The sequence below is a fragment of the Ictalurus punctatus genome, chromosome 8, assembly GCF_001660625.3.
Source record: "Ictalurus punctatus breed USDA103 chromosome 8, Coco_2.0, whole genome shotgun sequence".
Classification (NCBI taxonomy): Eukaryota; Metazoa; Chordata; class Actinopteri; order Siluriformes; family Ictaluridae; genus Ictalurus; species Ictalurus punctatus.
The window spans coordinates 26,776,403-26,786,402 of NC_030423.2; the positions used below are offsets into that span (position 1 = coordinate 26,776,403).

General features: G+C 42.8%; 1 protein-coding gene across 2 annotated transcripts in view; it reads left to right on the forward strand.

The window, feature by feature from the left end:
• The window catches only part of elf2a (E74-like factor 2a (ets domain transcription factor)), a 17,718-nt gene extending 10,077 nt beyond the window's left edge, over positions 1–7,641 (forward strand). For both annotated transcript variants that reach the window (XM_017473642.3, XM_017473643.3), the window contains 5 exons: positions 636–743; positions 1,001–1,081; positions 5,164–5,356; positions 5,486–5,776; positions 6,480–7,641. In XM_017473642.3, the coding sequence (XP_017329131.1) occupies positions 636–743; positions 1,001–1,081; positions 5,164–5,356; positions 5,486–5,776; positions 6,480–6,927 (1,121 nt within the window). In that variant the 3' untranslated portion in view covers positions 6,928–7,641. The remainder of the gene's footprint in view (positions 1–635; positions 744–1,000; positions 1,082–5,163; positions 5,357–5,485; positions 5,777–6,479) is intronic.
• The last annotated feature ends 2,359 nt before the right edge of the window (positions 7,642–10,000 follow it).

Below are 10,000 nucleotides of genomic sequence, written 5' to 3' on the forward strand. Positions count from 1 at the left end.
AGTGAGGTAAATAAGCGGTATGGGTGTGTGATTGTGCAGTGAGATGTGATCAGTGATCAGAACAGTAGCTGGTTTCTGAGCGTGTGCAGATCAGAGATGAATTTGTCTGCAGCAGGCGCGTGACTCCGCTCCCAGTAGCACCTGCATTCGGTTAGTCTCTGGTCGGTCGGAGAACTGTAGTAAGACCTGAGATTTTTAAAAGTATTTTTCTCTATTGTTATGAAAGGTATCGCAGTGAAGGAGAAAGTGTGCCTCTGTCTCACCCTCACCTGTCTTACAGTAACAGCACACTCTTTCTTCCTTCTCTCTCTCTCTCTCAGTTCAGTTCAGCAAACTTTATTGGTTTGACCATGTACAGTATTGCCAAAGCATTACATGATTGACTGTCTCTGACACACTGCAGTATAAAATGCACATAATATATACATATTAAATTATCTATCTGTCTCTGTCTGTCTATCTATCTATTCATTTAACTCCACAACTATTGGCACCCTTTCTATCTATCTATCGATCTCATTGACAGCTGTGATATTTAAATAATATTTAAAAGTAATGAAACTATTTTAACCCCTACTGGATCTGTCCATTTTTTGATGTCGTATTTGTCCTTTTGTGTCTGTGTCTATGTGTAGAGGAGTTCCTGTCTGAGATGGAGGTGGAAGTGAGCACCGAGGACATGGGGCAGGTCGTGGAAGATTCTCATAGCGAGCTGCAGCAAGCGGATCAGAAAAAGAAAAGAGGTAGCTCTCTCTCTCTCTCTCTCTTTTTCTCTCTCTCTCTCTCTCTTTCTCTCTCACGCGCACACAAAGATAGATCTGAGTAAATTTGGAAAAAGAAAATTCGGACTTATTTATAAATGGTCATAACTTGTTGCTCACTCTAACTCTATGAGCAGCTGTTTGTGTGTGTGTGTGTGTGTGTGTGTGTGTGTGTGTGTGTGTGTGTTTGTGTGTGTGTGTGTGTGTGATTAATCTGAAACGCTGATGTTTTTGCACAGGACGGAAATCCAAACTGCCTCGGGCTTGCTGCGACGGCTCCCTGGATCTTATTTATAAGAGGAAATCGAGAGAGAGTAAGGGTAAGCGTGTGCTTGACTCTGTATTTTTAACAGCTAGGAAAGTAAACCTTTTCTAGGAGAAACTGAAGACACGAAACAACGGTTACTGTGCTTTCACACTAGCAAGTGATTTTCAGATTAATCAAAACGAGATAACTACTGGAAGTGATGCGTGTTGTGTTAGACATCAGTCTGTGAACAAGGACTCATGGGTGAAGAGGCGCCGTTTTCAGTCATGCACGACTCCTGTGTTTTTGGAGCACGTTTTATTGAACTGATTTTAATGTCAGTGCAGTTATTCCGTAAGATCTTTAAAGGAGATATTTCATACGACGGCGTTTTAGTGCCACATAAACATTATGATTACAGAATAAAGTCGTAATATTTTGAGAATAAAGTCAAGATTACGGGAGTAGAGTCAAGATTACGTTAATAGAGTCAAGATTACGTTAATAGAGTCAAGATTACGTTAATAGAGTCAAGATTACGTTAGTAGGGAGTAGAGTCAAGATTACGTTAATAGAGTCAAGATTACGTTAATAGAGTCAAGATTACGTTAATAGAGTCAAGATTACGTTAGTAGGGAGTAGAGTCAAGATTACGTTAATAGAGTCAAGATTACGGGAGTAGAGTCAAGATTACGTTAATAGAGTCAAGATTACGGGAGTAAAGTCAAGATTATGTTAATAGAGTCAAGATTACGGGAGTAGAGTCAAGATTACGGGAGTAGAGTCAAGATTACGTTAATAGAGTCAAGATTACGTTAATAGAGTCAAGATTACGTTAGTAGGGAGTAAAGTCAAGATTACGGGAGTAGAGTCAAGATTACGTTAATAGAGTCAAGATTACGTTAATAGAGTCAAGATTACGTTAGTAGGGAGTAGAGTCAAGATTACGTTAATAGAGTCAAGATTACGTTAGTAGGGAGTAGAGTCAAGATTACGTTAATAGAGTCAAGATTACGTTAATAGAGTCAAGATTACGTTAAGAGAGTCAAGATTACGTTAGTAGGGAGTAGAGTCAAGATTACGTTAATAGAGTCAAGATTACGTTAATAGAGTCAAGATTACGTTAATAGAGTCAAGATTACGGGAGTAGAGTCAAGATTACGGGAGTAGAGTCAAGATTACGTTAGTAGGGAGTAGAGTCAAGATTACGGGAGTAGAGTCAAGATTACGTTAATAGAGTCAAGATTACAGGAGTAGAGTCAAGATTACGTTAATAGAGTCAAGATTACGTTAATAGAGTCAAGATTACGTTAATAGAGTCAAGATTACGTTAGTAGGGAGTAGAGTCAAGATTACGTTAATAGAGTCAAGATTACGTTAATAGAGTCAAGATTACGGGAGTAGAGTCAAGATTACGTTAATAGAGTCAAGATTACGTTAATAGAGTCAAGATTACGGGAGTAGAGTCAAGATTACGTTAATAGAGTCAAGATTACGGGAGTAGAGTCAAGATTACGTTAATAGAGTCAAGATTACGTTAATAGAGTCAAGATTACGGGAGTAGAGTCAAGATTACGTTAATAGAGTCAAGATTACGTTAATAGAGTCAAGATTACGTTAATAGAGTCAAGATTACGGGAGTAGAGTCAAGATTACGGGAGTAGAGTCAAGATTACGTTAGTAGGGAGTAGAGTCAAGATTACGGGAGTAGAGTCAAGATTACGTTAATAGAGTCAAGATTACAGGAGTAGAGTCAAGATTACGTTAATAGAGTCAAGATTACGTTAATAGAGTCAAGATTACGTTAATAGAGTCAAGATTACGTTAGTAGGGAGTAGAGTCAAGATTACGTTAATAGAGTCAAGATTACGTTAATAGAGTCAAGATTACGGGAGTAGAGTCAAGATTACGTTAATAGAGTCAAGATTACGTTAATAGAGTCAAGATTACGGGAGTAAAGTCAAGATTATGTTAATAGAGTCAAGATTACGGGAGTAGAGTCAAGATTACGGGAGTAGAGTCAAGATTACGGGAGTAGAGTCAAGATTACGTTAATAGAGTCAAGATTACGTTAATAGAGTCAAGATTACGTTAGTAGGGAGTAAAGTCAAGATTACGGGAGTAGAGTCAAGATTACGTTAATAGAGTCAAGATTACGTTAGTAGGGAGTAGAGTCAAGATTACGTTAATAGAGTCAAGATTCCGTTAGTAGGGAGTAGAGTCAAGATTACGTTAATAGAGTCAAGATTACGTTAATAGAGTCAAGATTACGTTAATAGAGTCAAGATTACGGGAGTAGAGTCAAGATTACGTTAATAGAGTCAAGATTACGTTAATAGAGTCAAGATTACGTTAATAGAGTCAAGATTACGGGAGTAGAGTCAAGATTACGGGAGTAGAGTCAAGATTACGTTAGTAGGGAGTAGAGTCAAGATTACGGGAGTAGAGTCAAGATTACGTTAATAGAGTCAAGATTACAGGAGTAGAGTCAAGATTACGTTAATAGAGTCAAGATTACAGGAGTAGAGTCAAGATTACGTTAATAGAGTCAAGATTACAGGAGTAGAGTCAAGATTACAGGAGTAGAGTCAAGATTACGTTAATAGAGTCAAGATTACGTTAATAGAGTCAAGATTACGTTAGTAGGGAGTAGAGTCAAGATTATGTTAATAGAGTCAAGATTACGTTAATAGAGTCAAGATTACGTTAATAGAGTCAAGATTACGTTAGTAGGGAGTAGAGTCAAGATTATGTTAATAGAGTCAAGATTACGTTAATAGAGTCAAGATTACGGGAGTAGAGTCAAGATTACGTTAATAGAGTCAAGATTACGTTAATAGAGTCAAGATTACGGGAGTAGAGTCAAGATTACGTTAATAGAGTCAAGATTACGGGAGTAAAGTCAAGATTATGTTAATAGAGTCAAGATTACGGGAGTAAAGTCAAGATTATGTTAATAGAGTCAAGATTACGGGAGTAAAGTCAAGATTATGTTAATAGAGTCAAGATTACGGGAGTAAAGTCAAGATTATGTTAATAGAGTCAAGATTACGGGAGTAGAGTCAAGATTACGGGAGTAGAGTCAAGATTACGTTAATAGAGTCAAGATTACGTTAATAGAGTCAAGATTACGTTAGTAGGGAGTAAAGTCAAGATTACGGGAGTAGAGTCAAGATTACGGGAGTAGAGTCAAGATTACGTTAATAGAGTCAAGATTACGTTAATAGAGTCAAGATTACGTTAATAGAGTCAAGATTACGTTAGTAGGGAGTAGAGTCAAGATTACGTTAATAGAGTCAAAATTACGGGAGTAGAGTCAAGATTACGTTAATAGAGTCAAGATTACGTTAGTAGGGAGTAGAGTCAAGATTACGTTAATAGAGTCAAGATTACGTTAATAGAGTCAAGATTACGTTAAGAGAGTCAAGATTACGTTAGTAGGGAGTAGAGTCAAGATTACGGGAGTAGAGTCAAGATTACGTTAATAGAGTCAAGATTACGGGAGTAGAGTCAAGATTGTGAGATTATTTGTTGAGAAATAGAAGAGCGAATCTCGAATCTGAGAATATAAGGACAAGTTTACCGCTGTGTAATTACGACTTTATTCTCATATTTTCGACTTTATAAAATTTTTTTTTTCCCGTGGCAATAAAACGGCGTGGTAATTTGAGAAGGTATCCCCGGAAACAATGAGTTCGATTTTTTTTTTATTAGAAACCCCTTTGTGGATTTTTAACTTGGTCGGTCTGGAATATTTTATAAATCTGGGTGTGTTTAAGGAGAGGTCGTATATGACCGGTTTCCATGAAACCACACACACAGGAAGTAATCGCAGGTAGGAACTAATGACGGGTCTGAGGAAATCGGTGCTTTGGGTTCGTCACCGTTATCACGTCGTACCAGATTTGAGTAGAATTCGCCGCAGCTCCGCGTGGTGCAGGTGAGCGGAAAACTGTGTTGTTGCTCGTTAATCTGAACGTAGGGTTGGAAGAAAAACTTTAGCCGGAAGCAGTGTAGTGTGTGTCGTGTCGTGTAGTGTGTGTCGTGTAGTGCTGATGATCTGAAGCGCTCACCACTCACATTGTCCACAAGGTGGCGCCGTTATTACTGGTTTGCAGAACTGTGCACAACGTGTGTGTGTTGTGTGCTCTACAGGCACCACCACGTATCTCTGGGAGTTTCTGCTGGATCTCCTTCAGGATAAAGAAACCTGCCCTAAGTACATCAAATGGACGGAGAAGGAGAAGGGCATCTTCAAGCTGGTCGACTCCAAAGCCGTGTCCAAGCTGTGGGGCAAACATAAGAACAAACCGGACATGAACTACGAGACGATGGGAAGAGCACTCAGGCAAGAGCACAGCTCCACAACGTGCTTCTGAGAGACAGCGTGTGTGTGTGTGTGTGTGTGTGGGGGTGTGTGTGTGTGTGTGTGTGTCACTAATGAGGTGTGTGTGTGTGTGTGTGTGTGTGTGTGTAGGTATTACTACCAGCGAGGAATTCTTTCCAAGGTGGAAGGCCAGAGACTGGTGTACCAGTTCAAGGAGATGCCGAAAGACATCGTGTTCATCGACGAGGAAGAGGACATGGAGGACGGGATGGAGAAGGTCAAAGCGCAGAGTCCCGCCGCGGCCGACTGCACCGCTTCCCGCCGGAGGAAGGACCGGTTCTCTCCCGTTTCATCCTCGGCGCCCGTCATCAGCATCGCCTCAGGACCCGAAGGACTCGTGTCCGTGCATCAGACTCCGGTCGCCACGACGACGGGCCCCAGGTAACACCGGGGGAGGGTGGGGGTGACTGACCCGAAGCACTTTAACGCCGTTTTCTGATCAACTTTTAATCTTTCACACTTTCCTAGCTTTCGTAGCTTACATCTCTCCTTCTTTCTCTTTAACTATCTCTCTCCACCTCTCTCTCTTTCTCACACTCCTAATGACTCACGCTTGCCTCTTTTTCCCGCCTCTCTCCTGCGCCTCTTTTTCTCTATCTTTATTTCAACTGCCCCTTTTTTCATTTTTCCATTCTTTCTCTCGCTCTCTTCCCAATTGTCTTTCTTTCTCTCCCCTCTTCTCCCAACTCTCTCTCTGTGCATCTCTCACTGTCTTTTTCTGCCTCTCTCTTTCTCTCTCTCTCTCTCTCTCTTTGCCTCTTTTCCCCCTCTCTTTCTCTGACTGCCTGTTCCCCACCCCCCCTCTCCTTCTCTGCCTCTTTTTCCTCTTATCTTTTTTCGACTACCCCTTCTCTCTCTTTGTCTGTCTCTCCAATTGCCCTTCTTTCTCTCCCCTCGTCTCCCGATTCTCTCTCTCTCTCTGTGCCTTTCTCTTTCTCTGACTGCCTCTTCCCCTCTCGTTCTCTGACTGCCTGTTTTCTCTCTTTTCTCCCCCCCCCGTCTTTCTCCGTCACTCCATCTCTCTCGCTCTATATCTCTCTCTTTCTGTTATTTCTCTCATCTCGCTTCTTTTCATCTCTCTCAGGACGGTGAGGCTGGCCATGCAGGTGCCGGTTGTCATGACAACGCCCCAGGGTCAAAAGGTCTCCACGGTGACCCTCAACTCTCCCACGAGCTCCTCCCCGATGCTGACGGCGGGCGGCGTGCTGAGCGGGGGGACCGGCGCGGGTAAAGTGCTGCTGCAGGCCATGCCCACGCTGCTGCCCACGCAGGGGCAGAACGGCGAACGGATCACGCTGCAGCTCATCACGCTCCCCGCCACCACCCAGACCAAAACGGGCACGCCCATCACGCTGCGCACTCTGGCGCCGCTCACGGGGACCCAGGTGCTGCAGCTCGCCATGCCTTCCTCTCCGAACACCGTCACGTTGCCGTCGGAGACCGCGTCGAACACGCAGGACATCAGGTTCATCAAGGTGGAGCGTCTGGAGCAGAGCGCACACGCAGACCAGGCCGCCACCACGCACAGCTGAGACGCCGCTCACGCCAACACGCCCACCGCAGCGCTAGGGTCAAACCGCCATCCCAACCACGCCCACTGTTTTATAAAGTGCTCACGAGGACTTCGGCAATGAGAGCAGCAGCACTACAGCTAAACCCCGCCCTCCCCCACGCTCACAATCACGTACCAACACTAGTCGTAACCGGTGCTGAAGACCCACGACAACGTGAGGGGAAGGAAGCGTTTCCAGCAGCACCAACGGGCGTGGACCGGACGCTGTACATAAAACTCCTAGTCAACAAAATATAAAGCAGCTTCTGTTTGTTTGTTTGTTTTCTTTAAAGTTAAATTTTTTTCCCCTGACAGTGTAAATATGCAAATATAGACTTTTTGATATTTTGTATCAGGCAGTGTTTTTGTTTTTGTTGTTTGTTTGTTTTTTTTTTACAAGCTAAAAGCATCTTAAAACTTTGTAGACCGTAATCATTTCACTTTATATACATATATCTCCTTTTTGTTGCATTTATATCCATCATACCTGTTATCCACATTTCTTTTTCTCATTTAAAATTGTGTACATAAAAAGGGAGCGAAAAGGTGTGTGTGTGTGTGTGTGTGTGTGTGTGTTTAGACTGAACTTTATTGAATGTTCAATATTTGAAGCATATATTTTGTTGTACTCCTATCCAAGCTTGTATATCCAAGTAGATTTAAATATACAGGACATAATTATGCAAACAAACAAGCTTCTCTTGGTGTTTTGTGTGTGTGTGTGTGTGTGTGTGTGTGTGTGTGTGTGTGTGTGTGTGTGCGCCAGTGGCAGGAAACCCTCTGCACCGGCTTGCATGGAGTTGATGGACAGGAACAGAATTACATACCGGTCACGTTATGTAGCACTCGGTACATCCAGAACCTCTGGCTGGAAGTCAGAGTCTCATGTTTCCTCCATATCGTCCCTCAAGGTCACCCGTCTCAGATTTCTTTATTTATCTCGACTGTATTTAAAGTCCTCTTGACGTGAAGCGCCTTGAAACGCGCGGCGTTATTCGATGTGTTGACGTAACTACCACTGAAACAGGATGTCAGGGCGGGGCATACCGAGTGGCTCCTCCTCCTTTTTAAATAGTCAGTAGCGTTGAGCTTACCTCACAGGCTGGGTTAAGCCGTAGTTGACAGTTAGTACCACGGATTATTATAATGTTGGGGGCGGGACACTTCAGATTCTACGGAGCATTTGATTGGACAGAAAATCTGATGAGACGCTGAAGTGCGGGATGACATCATCAAAACGGTTGGTCCGTATCGGTGTTAGACCGAGACTACATTTTGAACGCGTATATCTTCTCAATGATATGATGATTGTTTTGGGACACACTTATAGCTTATAGATAACCTTAAGGCGAACATATTCATATTAAAAGCCAAGGATCAGTAGGTAAACCCAAGGAACTGACACTGTTCTAACATTTCTGACATGAATCAGTTTAAAAATAAATGAACGCTGGGACAAATATGACGTAGAACAGTACAGTCATGATACGACACGTGTATGTGAATGCGAGTTAGTTTCTTGATACTGAAGAGAAAGGAGCAACGTTCCTGCTCTCTAATTGATCACGTTATACTCTCCGATACGTCTGTTTTTTTTTTCTACACATATCCTAACTTGGAAGGAAGCCCAGCACCTCTGGAGCAGTCCAGGGTTATGTCTGATCGATCTTGTGTACCAGGCAGCCTTTGAAGAGCAGCTGCATCGATCGTATTTAAAAGGTGGTCTGTTTCCCCCCCACTAATAAAAACAAGAGGAAGTATAGCTGCGAGCAGCAGTTAAGGGGCCAAGGAGTCGAAGTGGCTCAGTCTTCTGATTTTTAGTCAAACTGTTCAGAAGTTATAAGCAAACTTAGCTGTTTTTCATATCTCGTGACCACTAGGTGGCACTGTGCTGAAACAGTGCAGGCGCCCTCAGGCCATGCTTGTGATACCAAGTTTTGTCTCAATAGGTTAAAGGGCTGTGGAGATACAGCCTCAGATCCACTTCGGCGTGCGCTTCGTCGAATTCGTTCGCACTGTATTTGAGAACGGGTCGACTAATCCAGTCGTTTTCAAAGTGGGGGCGGCCTCAACAATTTGGTGTAAAAAATAAATGTATGTCTTTCTCACTCTCAGACCACCACACGCGCACACACAATCAATTCTTAATGTAATGTAAAGATGTAAGATGTAATTATTAATAAAAAAGTGGGATATATATTCAGAAGTCTGTATTTTTAATGTGTTTTAAAGACATCTTGTAAAAGGGGCCTCGCCCTGGAAAAGTTTGGGAACCCCTGGACTAATCAACTCGATTTCCATAACTTTTCGTCGGCACGGTCTGAAGATGATCCGATTAAATTTTCGTGAAAATCCGAGCAACGGTCTAGGAGGAGTTCGAAAAAGTAAGTTTTTCAGAATATTCAAAATGGTGGAAATTGGAACCGTGGCGTGCGATCGAACCGTCTCGCGTTCGGGACTCCAGAGTTACTGTAGTAACAGTTCAGATCGTCCTCTGTCTGTACGGGCTGCCTTAGACTCGAGAGTGGAAGAATTAAAGGAAGAAGAAGATGATATGGTGAAGTACGAAGTTCGGAGAAAAAGATGCAATACTTTCTGACCAATCAGATTCAAGAATTCGACAGCGCTGTGGTATAAATTACTTAAACATTCGATGCTTGCACCATAAAGTTTGTCTCTCTGAGGCACTGGAACGGAATGAAACTGATGCAATTTGAATGCCGTCTTAAATGTTTTACTCACTGTTAAAAAAAAAAAAAAAAAAAAAGAGAGAGAGAGAGACCCAGAGAGAGAGAGAGACCCAGAGAGAGAGAGAGACAGAGAGAGAGAGACCCAGAGAGAGAGAGAGACCCAGAGAGAGAGAGAGACCCAGAGAGAGAGAGAGAGAGAGAGAGAGAGAGAGAGAGAGAGACCCAGAGAGAGAGAGAGAGACCCAGAGAGAGAGAGAGAGAGAGACCCAGAGAGAGAGAGAGAGAGAGAGAGACCCAGAGAGAGACCCAGAGAGAGAGAGAGAGAGAGAGAGAGAGAGAGAGAGAGAGAGAGAGAGAGAGAGA